Source organism: Sipha flava, unplaced genomic scaffold, assembly GCF_003268045.1.
Source record: "Sipha flava isolate LNK unplaced genomic scaffold, YSA_version1 131_pilon_pilon, whole genome shotgun sequence".
Lineage (NCBI taxonomy): Eukaryota > Metazoa > Arthropoda > Insecta > Hemiptera > Aphididae > Sipha > Sipha flava.
Genome location: NW_020271757.1, coordinates 728,287 through 743,277, shown reverse-complemented (window position 1 = coordinate 743,277; position 14,991 = coordinate 728,287). Strand labels below are relative to the sequence as shown.

The 14,991-nt window shown below is 30.8% G+C and overlaps 1 protein-coding gene across 2 annotated transcripts; it reads left to right on the top strand.

Annotated features, from left to right (window-relative positions):
• The first annotated feature begins 4,067 nt into the window (after positions 1-4,067).
• On the top strand, positions 4,068-14,495 carry LOC112694620 (putative glutathione-specific gamma-glutamylcyclotransferase 2). 2 transcript variants are annotated; one of them, XM_025570153.1, is made up of 3 exons: positions 4,070-4,719; positions 9,267-9,302; positions 13,625-14,495. In XM_025570153.1, exons 1-3 carry the CDS (start codon positions 4,567-4,569, stop codon positions 14,072-14,074), a joined length of 639 nt encoding a protein of 212 aa, XP_025425938.1. In that variant the 5' UTR covers positions 4,070-4,566; the 3' UTR covers positions 14,075-14,495. The 2 variants fall into 2 exon arrangements, with proteins under 2 accessions (XP_025425939.1, XP_025425938.1); XM_025570154.1 differs by lacking the exon at positions 9,267-9,302 and having other exon boundaries at positions 4,068-4,719.
• Positions 14,496-14,991: the final 496 nt, after the last annotated feature.

Below are 14,991 nucleotides of genomic sequence, written 5' to 3'. Positions count from 1 at the left end.
TTTTAAATGAATAGCATTTTATAAATATTATTATTTAATTTCTTTGTGTTTTATTTCTTATTGACTATCTACTATCCCAACATTGATCAAACCTAAGTTCGAGAATAAATAGAGAATTTAGATGATTTATTCATGCTCATTTAACCTAATAATTGGAAATTAATTTAATGACATCGAATTGGCACTTTTTATCTTGTATACGTGATTTAAACTAAGTGAATTCATTCGAGGAAATATTTAAACTACGGTAAAATGTATGCAATATTACAGATTGTGTCCATACTAAAGGCGATGCCTTCGAGAATGGAATTTTATATCAACGGGCTAAAGATGCCTACCGCTGTGAGTTTATGCGACTTCTGTAGAATGTTGCAAGACACCTTATCGGAAGGCCGTAGAGGTGTGTTTTTTTGTTTAGATATCAGGAAATATTAATTTCAAATCAACGAGAAAATTTAATCATTACTAATTAACCGTATTGATACTAGTTAGCACTTAACCGAGAATTTTTCAAAATATTTTGATGATGACAAAAAAATACAGCTTATTAAGAGATTTAAATATTTTGAATTCGTTTTTCAAAAACAATGAATAATATTTTTTGGTAAAAAGTGTGTGATAAAATAAATATATAAAATATTTATCAAAATGTGTTGTGAGGGTTAGGTTACAAAAATATTTTACATCCTTTAACTTTGTACAATAAATTGTTTGTTTATGCAATAAAAACTTGGGAGTCAACACTTCGATGCTAGGTATATTAAATTATTTGTATTATTGATTTCACAAACGCTGTGATTTATTGTGTCATAGTTATAACTGTGGCGTTTATTTTTTATTTTTGGTATTTTGAGTTTCGACTTGATCTACTAATTTTGGCAATTAGAAGTTCGCTAAAATAAAAGACATGAAGTAATCGAATTTTTATGAAAACAATGTTGACAAATGCAATAATCTCGGTTGTTTATAAGACAAACAATTGAAACACTTGGATGTTCTTCAAACAAATCAGTCCAACGACCTCCAATTCGTCACGATCCGCGAATTATCATACTTGGCGAGCTCGAACCAAATATTACTGTATTAATCTTACGTCACAGAAATGCTCATATATACGTAAAAGAGATACACACAAGTTTTACGACGACGCACGTATTGCCATTTCGTCAAATTGGCGTACAACTGCAACGATGACGCGACGGTGCGCCGTGAAACAAACACGATGATATCGCAATTATTATTTTTCGTCTAGAAATCACTACCTGAATAGTATCGAGTACATACGCATATAGTAATACCGTTATTTCAATAATAAACAGTTACATGTTCAGAGGCTTCGTTTTAGTTCAAATATTTGAAGTGGTCCAATTTTCCATCCACGGTTCCAATTAGCAGATTTTAAAGTTTTATTATGTATGATTGTTTGCAACTTATTCTTTCTTATGTATACATTTATATTGAAGATAGTAAAACCAAAATATACATATACTTACATGTACTACTACTTACATGTAAAAACATTTATGGATTCACAAAATAAGTTAAGAAAATATAACGTAAATAAAAATAAAAATATATAAAGCATACTAATATTATTTGTTTAAATAATCTTGATAATTCCTCATATCTACTTACAATAAAATATTAATAATCGTTTAAAGAAGATGTGGTTCATAAAATAAGTTATAATTGTGAATTGAAACAGAAATTGTAATTATTTATTATAAAATTAAGAATATTACTTACTAAACACTGCCAAATCGTAATGAACCATATTTTTATTATTTTTAAATTTTTTGAATAGTAATTTCATAAGAATTATAATAGTTTTTTTCTATTACACATATAAAACATACACCTATGAAAAGTGGTTATCTAAAATACTATGTGATTTTTATATTATAATGTATGTATTCAGACTGGTATGTGTTTATCAGTTGTTAAATGATATGAAAACACAAATTTTACACATTCTATTTTAATAAATATTATTTACATTTACGACATTTCTTAATCCGTATACAATTAAAATCTTAACTTTGAACTTGGCACCGTTCTGTGCGTAGGTTATCCTGAACATTGTTCTATAACACCCATAGCTTCCGTCGGCCTTGCACATGAATTCAGGTTAGCTATCTTTCAATAAAAATCAACTATCAAAATCGCGTGGTATAGAGTATATATACAGTGTGTTTCCTTTTAAAGGTAACACTAAATAATTCTGTCCAGTGACATCGGATTAATATGCGATTTTCAGGAGGGGATAGGGAATACATAAATACACATTTTTTAATGATTTTTACATTTTTAGATCTTTCCGTGTACGCATGCCCAATACAACTTGCATTTTTTTTAAATAGCAACAGGTGTTTTGAATACCAAATTCGGATAGACCGAATTTTTTTTAAGTCGATTTGGTCCTTTTTACCATAGCTGTAAAATCAAATCTGACTAAATGGCAACCAGTCAAAGTTTCGATTAAAATTATTGAATTTTTCACCAATCATACTAGAATTTTATGAATTATTATGAAATTTTATTTATTATTTTTGTATCCGTAGGTTTGTAGGTATTATTAAATCATTTAAATTTAATTTGAGAATTAATTAACCTCAAAAATTGCTAACGCATTCGGTAGTTTTAAAATATCTTATACTTATCTCATAATATTGTTATTATAAGCATTATAGACGTAATATTAATGTAATTTGTATCCACCGTTGAGTACCGATAATGATCGACGCCGTTACTGTTTTTTTATAAAAGCAAAAAATATCGAATTTAAAGGGGGGAGGGTGAAAGAGGGCTGAATCATCCACCGTTTCGCGTATTGAAATTTTTTTATAATATTATAAATTACTTAGATATCAGATATCACCATGTAAACATTACTGTATGGTGTAATAATTAATTAAATATTAAATAAACAATTTTTTCTTAACATAAAAATCGTCTTAAGAATATTTGCTAAGATCCTTCGGCTTCCGCAGTCTTCTCCGTAAGCGACTGTATTGAGACAAGATTCGAGTAACTGAAGTTAGTTGCGCAAGTGACAAGTGTAGAAATGTGAAGACTGAATAGATCAATAAAGTAAGGTTTCTTCAAAAAACATTTTTTCTGTTTTTGAAAAAGTTAAGGATGAATAAAAAAAGTAAGGATACACAATAATATCAATGCACGCGTCTAATCAAAACAAGTATTATATTTTATGATCAGAGCTAGTGATACAAAAACAATATAAATATAAATACAACCATTTATGTATATTTAAATTTCAAGTTCCTTAAATGAGGCACAATGTGTTTTAAAACAAGTACTAAACTAGATTTTTTAAAATCAATGATTAAAAGTGTTGTTGCATTCTTTGGATTTCGGAAATCCAAAATCAGACATGGGAAATGTTAAAATAGTTGCTCAGCAATACTGGTTACTATTGCTATTTATTATTAGACATTTACATATATCTATATTACATTGCATAATACCATAACTCAATATTAATATCTAATGAAAGTGGTTTGGATTGGATTTTCAAGGTAGAAACATTGTTGTTGTTCGACTAAAAAGCCCGGTAGTTATTAATGTTGTAAGGCGGTCGGACGTAAACATGCATGTATTATAACGCGCGTACTCCGGTGTCTAGATGAGCGCGGACACCGCGTGGTGCGCACTAGAGAAGCAACACTATCTCTATTTACGCAACCTGCCAACGGGAACATGCGTAAACGGTCCTTTGCTACGTGTGTGTATATTTATAATGATTTTCGTTGACCTCGGCTCATCGGCTTATTGCGCGTGCAAAATATTTGCACGATCTAAAAAAAAAAAAAAAATTAATAAATAAACGAAAGAAAAAAAAACAGAATAAGAACGAGCGCGCGCGGTATGTGTGTACAAAAACGTTAACGTCTGTTGACCCGGTGGTGACGGCCCGCTGCAGGAACAACAAGAGAGTTATGTTATTATAAGAGCGCGTGTTGTGTACAGCGGAGGGGAAAAAAGACGCGGCGATAAACAGAGAAAAACACAGCGCAGAATCTAAGCGCTAATGCGAATTGTTATCAATACCGCCGCCGCCGTTGCCTTCGCCACTACCGCGCGACCGCCGCTACCGTAGCCGAGGCCTGACCGTCGTCGTCGCCTGACGACGGATAACGCGCCGTCGCTGTTACGTGTCGGGGAAAATAATATATACACGGTATAGTTGTAGGACGCGAACGCCGCTCTCTGCACCAGTACCGTTCGGCGTACTTGACAGCGCACGTCAAAGTGCGCGTGGCCGCACCGCACTCATCCGTTTCCGCGTGATTGTGCTTATGTATACATCTTTTTTTTTTAATTTTTTTTTTTTTTTTTTTAATATTTTCCCCGTTGTAATTGATTTCCCGCAAACCCGTACACGACCACCCAGGCTTTTCACGCGGCTCACACGCGCATTCACGGATCGGCGACTCCGATCTTAACTCCGCCCCGTCGGCCCTTCAGCACGGATATATCCCGTATAACGAGCGTTTCAACAGTTAACAGTTAACCACCCGGTAGTCGGCAGCGCACGAGTCACGCGTTATGGACAAGGATCGCGAGTTCTGGGTGTTCGGATACGGGTCGTTGTGCTGGAACCCGGGCTTCGAGTTCAAGGATTCCATGGTCGGTTACGTACAGGGTTTCTCCAGAAAGTTCTGGCAGGGCAACATAGCGCACCGAGGGACCAAGGAAAAGGTACGCAAAAACTATATTAGTCTTAAACGAGATAACATTATCAGTTAACGTGTAATACGCTTCTGCGTGTATTATTTCGTATTAACCGGGTACTCACGTGCACCGCGTTTACACGCAGCTATCAGTGTTATTTTACTATCATAAGTGTACATATGATTGTGGTTCGGACGACGGCATCGTATGCCATGTGTCGCGCGCCGCCCGAAAGGCTGATGCAATGTTTTCAATAATTTCTCCGACCATTTTGGGAACCATTGGCTAGTGCCGCGCCGCCGTCGCCTGTGGTCCACGATATTGGAGAAACGATCTCCCTGTAGCCCACGTGACGTTCGGTCGCCGCGTTCGAAACCTAAAGTAACGTTCTGCTTGTGCCAACTGCCAATCGTGTACTCGTGTACGTATGTATGTACCGATTTACCTAAACCATCCCTTGCAGTCGGTAACCACTCGAAACTGTCCCGTTTCCACCGTAAACACGTGTAGAATGCTCAACTGATTTACATGGTGCACGTGTAGTGTTTATTATTATTATACACCGATGTCGGTTGACCGTGTTCAATTTCGTCTTGTCCGCGCTCTACAAAAACTGTCAGATTTCTATAAAATTATGTCCGTGAACAACGACCTGCTGTTTTTTCTATAATTTCAGCTGGTAACTCGAGTATTGATTGCTTTCCGCGTCTGGTCTGAGTAATTATAATCGAGTACGTATACATGGTACATAAATGGATTCTATAGTGGTTCTCAAGCTATTATCAGATTCGATTACTTCACCTAAGTAATATTCGGACGTGTTGTTCAACGATATTTCGCGTATTTTAAAAAGAATAATAAACAATAGTTCATAGCTGGCAGCTCATACATTTCCGTGTACGTTTTTTCCTATGCTTTTTCGGTAAAACAGGTTTTTGTAGTTCATTATTATTTGTAGTTTAATCAAGCACTCTCCGAGAATCTATTTTTCATTTTTGCCGTTAAATACAGAGTAATAAAACATACGCCTCGGTTAGTGAATGCGACTCGTTTGTCCACATAAAATAGTGTCAACTAAGTATTATATTGCCTCTATATAGTACCTTTCACTTATACATTATTCGTTATGCCTATTTAAGCAGATTGTGTCACACAATAGAAACAGAAATCGCCAATGTTAAAAATGTTAGTGTCCTTAATAACAAAAATTACTATTTTTTTTTACTTTGTATGAACAAAGAATTAGCGAGGCGAATGAGCCAATTTATGAGAATTAATGCCACCTCGAAATTTTTATAAACTGTTTTTCTCCATCTAAATGTCTGGTGATTAATGTCTGAAGCCCCAGAGCCACGGATTTAAGATAAACAAGTGTAGTTTTCTTTTAAGAATGACCCCCATGTACCCGAGTGATTGTATGAACGCCTATTACATATTAGAAATTAAAATTAATGCGACAACGATCAATACATTTTAATACATATTAATCAATTATTTATCAATTTATGTAATTATTATACTCTATAGCACGTGGATAATAAACCATACAAATTAGTAATAAAGTTCCAATACTCAGTATCTATATGGTATTACAATAATCATGGCATATATAAAATATCCATATAATATACATATAAATAAAGTATCCAATCCAAAGTTCTTGAACAAAGTATGAAAATTACAAAATATTTATTACTTTAAATATAAATGCAAACTAATGGTAGATTGTTTGACTTTAACTAAATAAATAACCTTTATATTCAATGATTATTATTCTTTCGTAATTAATTCCTATAAAGAAAATTAGATAATTCCATTAAGCTATAAACAAAAACTAATAAAAATAATAATAGTAGTCTCTATAAAATACACTTACAATTTTCCTATTATTTTAAATGAAAAATGAATGTAGAATAATTAGCAAATAATTTGATATTTATCAAAATGCTTCCATTAATCATTAGTTTTCTTGTAAATATAAGTGCCATATTAAGTCAGTAACTATATTTAATAAAAACATTTTTTTTTTTTTTATAAAATTAATATTGTAAGACAAATTCAAATGTGTATATTTTACACTAACAATTAAAATGTTAATCTAAATCGTACATTGTAAATGTAATTTAAATATTAAATATGAGAGATTATGATTTATCAAAGAATTGCAGGTCACACGTATTATGTTCTTTTGACATCACTTGTATTGTACAAAACAAAGCATATGCTTATATAATTGGGACGGCAAATTGTAAGTGCCTATAGCCAGTTTTGCAATAACCGGGTATGTTGTGTGTGTCAAACCATGGTTACATGTGTACCCTGGCCCTCACCTATGAAAGGGCCCAACGATAATATTTGAAAAATATGTAAAAAGGAAAAAAATAAAATCATTTTATAATAATAATTATTAATGAAGATTAAGCAATAATTGACCGATTTTGTTTTGTACACATTCTCGTACATCAACGTTTCTTTTTTGACCTGTATGATTGAAATTCAAAATAATTTGGTTACAATTGATTAAAGGTACGGTTTCCCTGCACAGTGTGGACGTGGGGGAACATTCATTTTATATACACATGAGCACAAATTAGTGTAGTTTCGGCACTGCCTATAGATATAAAAAAATAAAATCTACCTCTACCTATCATAGTACCTAAAAGCTATATTAAACCAACAACAGGTGTAAGTACGTTTGAAAACAATATCTTCTCAATACTTTTTTTATATTTTATTTTATTTTGTTCTGCAACAAGTGTAATGTGAAGCAACAAAATAAATTTTTACGAAAACGACTTGTCAGTTAATATCTTAAAATTAACCATATTGATGATTTAACAAATAAATTATCGCACTATGAATATAAAAACAATTTATTTTATACGTTATTTTTGCAAATCAATCATTTTATTTAAAGTCTCTACTTATTATATCAATGATTATCGATATTATCAACCTATTGAAAAATTAAAAAATTAAATGTAATATATTCATGATCTATGACAGTGGTGTGCAATCTGGGCGTCACGAGATTTTTATTGAGAATTTCCAATTTTTATTATACTAAGGGCTCGTCAAAATAGATAAGCTCAATAATGGTGGATTCAAAAAAATTAAACATTTATCTATAAAATTATTAAAAAATATACCTTCACATAATGTTTTTAAAATATATTTTTCTTTTTCTTCTTTCTTGGTTTTGGTCATTTAAGACCATACCTCTAAATAAACATACTACCTATATCTATCTTCTGCTAATTCTCGCCAATGAATATTAACTTTCATTAAAATATATTATGTATTAATTAACAGCGATATGTTTACTTAAATTACAATTTAACCTTTTTATAACTTACGTATACCAGTCGATTATTGGGTATACAGTTGTCATCAAGTTAATATTTTTTTTTTTTTTAAATAAGCTAGTTATGAAAGTATAAATAAAATAAACTAGTTCAGAAGTTTAACTATAGGTATGTAAGCAATAATCATTAAGTGATCCTTTAAATTGGTTTTAATGATAAAGGTATAAAATTTACTTATAATATCTTAAAAAGTACTTTTTTATTTATTGACATTAGTTTACTTCTACACATAATTTTCGAGTGTTCATATAAATTCGGTGAAAATGTTACATCATTCAAATCGAATTATCAATATAAATAATATGAATGTATACTTATATAATATATAAACACTCGTATACTTATAACATAGGTATAATATGCATTTAACAATTACGTTATTGCCCTAAACATTTTACTTTATTTTTATAAATAGTTATATGTTTACTTGAATAAAATATTTGTGACGGATATTTCAGGCATTTCAGGCAAACGACGTCACGCAATTTAATTAATTAAGTTGCAATTAATTTAAATAATTTTAGTCAAATAATTTAATGTAATTTATGCTTACTATGTGAGATGCATGCATTTAGTAATAAATAATTACTAATAATATCCTTATGGGTAATATTTATAAACATTTATTTAAATTATTATTGTATAATATGATAATATTATAAATCCCTCTATTCTTGGTAAACTAGAAAAAATCTGACAGTCGAATGCCGATTAACATGAGTATTGTGAAAATGAAACAAATGTATTATGAAAAAATAAAAAATAAAAGAAAGATGATGTTCAAAAGAATAAAATCTTCCTCGCTGTTGGAATCTATTGTTTGAGTTTTATTTTTTATTATACAACTGAGGAGTTGTGTGAAAATCACAATATGGTCTTCTTTTACTTAGACATACATCATATTATTATGATGAACATGGTTCAATCATAACTGTATCTAATATACAAAGCCATTCAGAATAAACACTTATATATTTTACTCACTCCACTCCCAACGAAAGTATTGTTCCATTTACACATTATACACATTTTATTGTATGTATAATAAATAATGTATTATATCAAGTATTATTTTGTTATATTGTTGTTTATAAAATTGAAACGAAAACATCTATCTGACTAACTTAGGTTTTTTTTTTTTTTTTAATTTGCCTTTGTTCGCACATTACAGCAAAAAAAACTAACTTAGGTTAATATTATATTTTTCAGCCTGGACGAGTGGCCACATTAATCGAAGACCCTCAGGTAACTAAATTTTAAATTCTCTACTTAATAGATACCGTGATACGTAAACTTAATGTATTTCCTTATAGATTTAACCGCATTCCGTTTAGTAAACATGAAAAAAAAACACGTCCTTCATAACTTATTGTATAATAGAATGAGAAATAATTGTTGTATTTTGTTTATAATATGCTTCTATAGGTATTCTGTAGGTATATGAACGACCGAAAAAATACGTTTACCAACTAAGAAACTTTTATGAACCATTTTATATACCATTTAATGTATTTTATAATTATTAGTATTTAATCGACGTAAAATATGTACGTGGTTGAATGGACTTAATTCAGAATATCCAATATTAGTTAAATTAAGTTTTATTATCAATTTCCTGTATAATATTTATAAACTCCATGAAATTCATACTAATCTACAAAACATTCATAACTGATAGTTAACACAATTATTGAAGGGAATAAACCTATATTTAATATATTTAGTGCTCGTCAAAAACAAATGCAATAATTATAAAAAAAACATTGTTTTGAAAAAAGAAAACTTAAAAGTATTTTTAATTATAACTTAAAAATGATTTAATCAATAGATACAGGTGACATTGAACCATATAAACTTGTGTTATAAATCATAAAATTGAATAATTATAGTGCATTTTACTAACAATCATTGTTACTACACTTAAAACTCATATTATATTTGCAATATAACTTCTGAAATCGACAATCTACTATCAAACTATATAGGTCCCTAGTGCCTACATTCATCGATTAGACCTTATTATTATAATATTGTTTATTAATTATTAATATCCTCTAAATGTTAACTCTTCTTCTCGTACCTAACTGATATATTTATATTAACTACAGTATGTATTACTCCACAACACTGTAGGTACTATTTTACTCTTAGAGGCGTTATTCTCAAAATAAATTAATCAATACAATTGTCATTATTGTTTTGGGTGATCCCATTTCAAGTTATAAAATATATGGATACATTTTTATTTTTTGATTATTATATTCTATATATAATATATTCATTATTTTTATTACAAACTATAACTTTCAATACTTCCAACTTTATATTTTTTTCTTAAACAAAATAATCATAGCCAATTTTATCGTTCTATAACAAAATATGATTAAATAATGACTTAAAAATTAAATTTAGTAAACAATGATAATAATTTGTATAATGAACTTAAATTAAATATAAATTTGTCTAGCGCAAAATAAAAATACTGTTGAATATGTTATAAAGCTTACGAATTGGTACATATATTTGTAATAAATATGCGATAAGTTCAAAAATTATTGGATTATTTACTTCTAAATTTTAATAGAATAGACATTAACAAAAAAATGAAACATTACTACTTGGTTTATGATAATTGTTGAAACGAATAGTATTCATAATACATATTAAAAATAATAATACTAATTAAAATAATATTAAGTTTAAAAATTCTGAAGATGATAAATAATTTTGAATTGCACGTCATGAGTAAAAAGGTCTATAATTTTTATAAGACGGTAGCGATTATAAATCAAAACTCAGAAACTCGGTATTGTAACCTTGGGAATAAGATTTTAAAAATAATAATAGATATTATAAGACCAAAAAGGTTTCTATCCGGCTATCCCTATCCCTATGTTATTATACCCGTTATTTTTAAATTAAAATTGGTCTTTATAAATTAATCTATACATTATTTTCTTTTTTATTTAGAAAATTCAATTTATATTGAAATTGTAAGAGTAGTTCTTATGACAGGTTATTCACGTCGGAAACTACACATCATAATGAAATGTCTTTACTACTTTCGGGGTAACATAATTGTTATAATTTTATCAATGAATGGTACGTAAGTTATAACATCGTAATTATGAGACATTTACTGCATTGTTATTATTATTTATTATTATATAGATGTATAAGAAATTTCTTTAAAGAAACCTATAGTTTGAAAAACTCTAAACATAACTATTTTAACTCTTATAAAGAGTGATATGTGTATATGTAACGTGCACAAAAAATTAATTGATTAACATGGACACTTTGCCTAAGTAATACAAATAACGATAACAAAGACTAAAAATCTAATTTAAATTCAACTGCATTATAAAAATATTGTATAAATATATAAACAGAAAACATCGACAAAGAAAAACTATATTCGACCGCACGAACATTGCATTGCTGTAACATTGAATGCAATTATTATATTGTAGTTCATGATAATTTCAGTACTTGTATATCCATAATGTAACACTTGATGGTTTGTGTATGGCGAGTAAGAAAAATGCAATATGATATTTGTTATCTGGAAACAAGCGCGCCCGCAGGATAAAATCCCACCAGGAACAAGATTAAAATTCTAAAGGCCAAAACAATGTGTATCTAAAAATAGATGAAAATAAAATTAAATATCATAGAAATCGGTACTCGGGAGAATTTATAGTTCTAAGTGATATGCAGTCATGTATAAACATTGTAAACTAATAAATACGTTCAAGATTCTACATTTTAGTTTGTCTAAAAGTATAATAAATTTTACTGAACTTTACTAATGGATCTCAATAAAATTATGTTATAATTAGTATGCGTGGTATTAAATTAACAATAGATTTTAAACAAACATTTTGCAATGGCCCCTTTGCCTCCCCCTGCGGGTGCGTATGTCTGGAAAATAAATATAATTCTCACATTTCGAAAGTGGATAGCATCATATTTATTTATTTTGTGGTATATCATTATCGAAAATCATTATCTATATGAATTTTCATTATTAAATATTCACATAATGTATGTTTAGTAGAAACAAGTTTTTCGAGTAATTGGCTAGTTAATATGCGATTTTCATTGTAATTATCTTTACTCTACATATTATGTATAGGTAATGCTTATCTAGCAATTATGTTACTATCAAGTATTACTAGTTATTACATAATATACTATAGAATCGGGTCGATCTTTAGGTCTCGTACGATGGTGCAACGACCAACCGGTGTATAGTTTAATAGAAGTAGGTATTTGGTTGAAAGTTAAAAAAAAATCCCTTCACACAGACTGTTTATGTTAACGGAACGAAAATGTTATTTTTTATTGCTCCCGTCCTATTGATCCCTTGGCCCTTTAACGTCGACTACTTTATGTCACTTTCAGCTCTTGTATGCACCTATGTACTCGTATATCCCTTAGATCTAAATACACCAACGATTTATCCGTCGCTGTTTTGGACTTCTGGGGCGATAGGAATCTTTTTTTTTTTGACTTATAGAGTTTCCCGTTCAAGTACTTGAAAAATATGCCCTCCGCTCTATGCATACCATGTTTGCTCGTTGAAAAGGAGAATAATCGACCGTTCGGATGTGTTATCGTTTTTTTTTATTTAACGATCTAATGATCTCTCGGCTAGCTACTCTATGCGTCATATTTTATCCGAATGCACTCGCCACCCGGTAGAGAAAAAATTAATAAATTTAATTTTTTTCGATATCGTGGGGGAGTGATATTATGTGGGATACATTGAAACAGACCGGAAATGCAACAATATTCATATAATATAGTATACACACGCATACGCATAATAATATGAAATATATTGTATTGTTGTTATATCAAGATTAAGATTAGGTCTCCATCTTATTAACTCAAAAACTAAACTCAAATATGTGCTGAAAATTGTGAAGGTACATCAACTTCGTATCACATCACAACAAAACTAAAAAATGTCTTGAGAAAATTATCTTATTTAAATGGTTAATCATTGGTTATTCGTGTTGAGAAACTGAATGAATATCTACAGTTACACACAAGATAAAATATGATTTTTTTTATGGCTTACGCGCATTTATGGTGTAATCAGTTTTGGATAAAAAAAATAATGTAGAACAATGGAAATCACAACTGTTGACAATAATGACCAATTTAAAACACACTTGCACTACCGTTATCCGTACGCATAGGCTTAAATTATTTCCATATTTTTTTTTCATATTTTATCACTCATATTCGACTTAACGAGATTAAAGTATTTCCGATTGAGACTTAGTTGTTCCTCGGTCTCAACAATCGAAATGTCCAAAAACTATATAGGTGTTAGGTAATCTGTAATTTCTTCGTGACTATGCTATAGCTTCGAAATAAATAACATAATATACGTAGTGACGAGGTTATCCGCGTATGATGTAATAAATAATTCGTGCAAAATCCGAGCCCTGAGGGATGTATTGCATTGGCCGTAATAATATTAATTATTAACAATGTAATGTGAACCGTGTACATGTTCACAAGACGATTGGTCGTCGTTGTTGTTGTTGCAGGGCTTCGTGTGGGGCAAAGCGTTTCAGCTGCCGGACGAAACAGCGTTCAAATACTTGGAGATGCGCGAGGTGTACATGGGTGGTTATGAGGTGCACAAGGTGAACGTGCGGACGGACGATGGGCTGCGGACCGTGAACGCGACCGTGTACGTGGCCACGCCGGACAACGGGCAGTGGCTGGGCCAAGCGCCGGTGGACGAGTTGGCCGCCCAGGTGGCCACATGCTCGGGCCCGGCCGGGCACAACGCCGAGTACGTGATACGGTTGGCGCAGTGGGAGCGGCAGCACGCACCCCAGCATCGCGTGGATGACGAGCTCAAGGCGCTGGAGCGGCTGGTGCTCGAGCGGCTGGTGGCCAACGGCGTGCGGCCGGACGACGTACTCTCCAACCACCGGCCGTCGTTCTCGTCAATGGTGCCCGAGAAGAAGTTGAGGTGTTTGAACATTTGAAAGGAGACCGGCGCAACCTCTCGACACCAGTCACTGGATACCTCAATGCCTGCGCATTTCTGTATACATACCTACGTTAATATTTTGTAAAATTGACTTTTAGGATGTTGTATATTAATATTGCTGCGCGTGTATACTTAATATACTCATACGGACAAAACTTGCACACGTTGCAGTTGATATGTTTGTTGCGTTTATTTATTAATTCGTTTATTTTCCATTGTATATGCACAAATTGCAATGCAGACTGTTTATCGAATTATTTTTATAAAATATTTTATTCCATACGGCATTATAATGTCTAAATATAATATTTATATATATGCATTTATATGCTTATGTTTACTTGTGTACATAATGTTATTATCTTTTACTTGGCGTGTTCGAAGTTACATAAACGAAAAACGAACCGTGTGGAACATTACTTTTGTAATTATTTAATAATATATCAAATTCCTTATTGTAACTAGGAGCTCAAATACCTTCAGAACGGTTAAATTATTCATGTATAATATTGGTATAATATACTATATACCGTAATAATACCGTTTGAATAAATCTTTATTTTTATATTTAATTTATATTTTACAGTATACTGAGAAGGTATTTATTTTGTATTATTAATGATTAATAAATGTTATTTTTGTTATATAATACATGTCATTGTGCATATCTGGTGTATGTGTTTGTAAAGTGTAAAAAGGTTATTAACCATGCAGTTTTGACTGTTTAAAAATGTGCCTTGTGAGCACTACAGTCTATAATACTTAATTGTGTGGAACTCTTCCAAAATAGTATTTTTGTTATTTCACCTACACGCATGCCATTTCAGCTAGAAGAAGTTAAATTTTGTTTAATATGACTTATATTATACTAAGACGTACTTATTTTTTTGCACTTTCATTTTTTTTTTTTTT

Bases quoted from the DNA above. Each gene is read 5' to 3' on its own strand.
- LOC112694620 (XM_025570153.1), top strand. From the start codon at position 4,567: ATGGACAAGGATCGCGAGTTCTGGGTGTTCGGATACGGGTCGTTGTGC. The intron at 4,720-9,266 runs GTACGCAAAAAC...TATATTTTTCAG, and splicing joins ACCGAGGGACCAAGGAAAAG to CCTGGACGAGTGGCCACATT. The intron at 9,303-13,624 runs GTAACTAAATTT...TTGTTGTTGCAG, and splicing joins CATTAATCGAAGACCCTCAG to GGCTTCGTGTGGGGCAAAGC.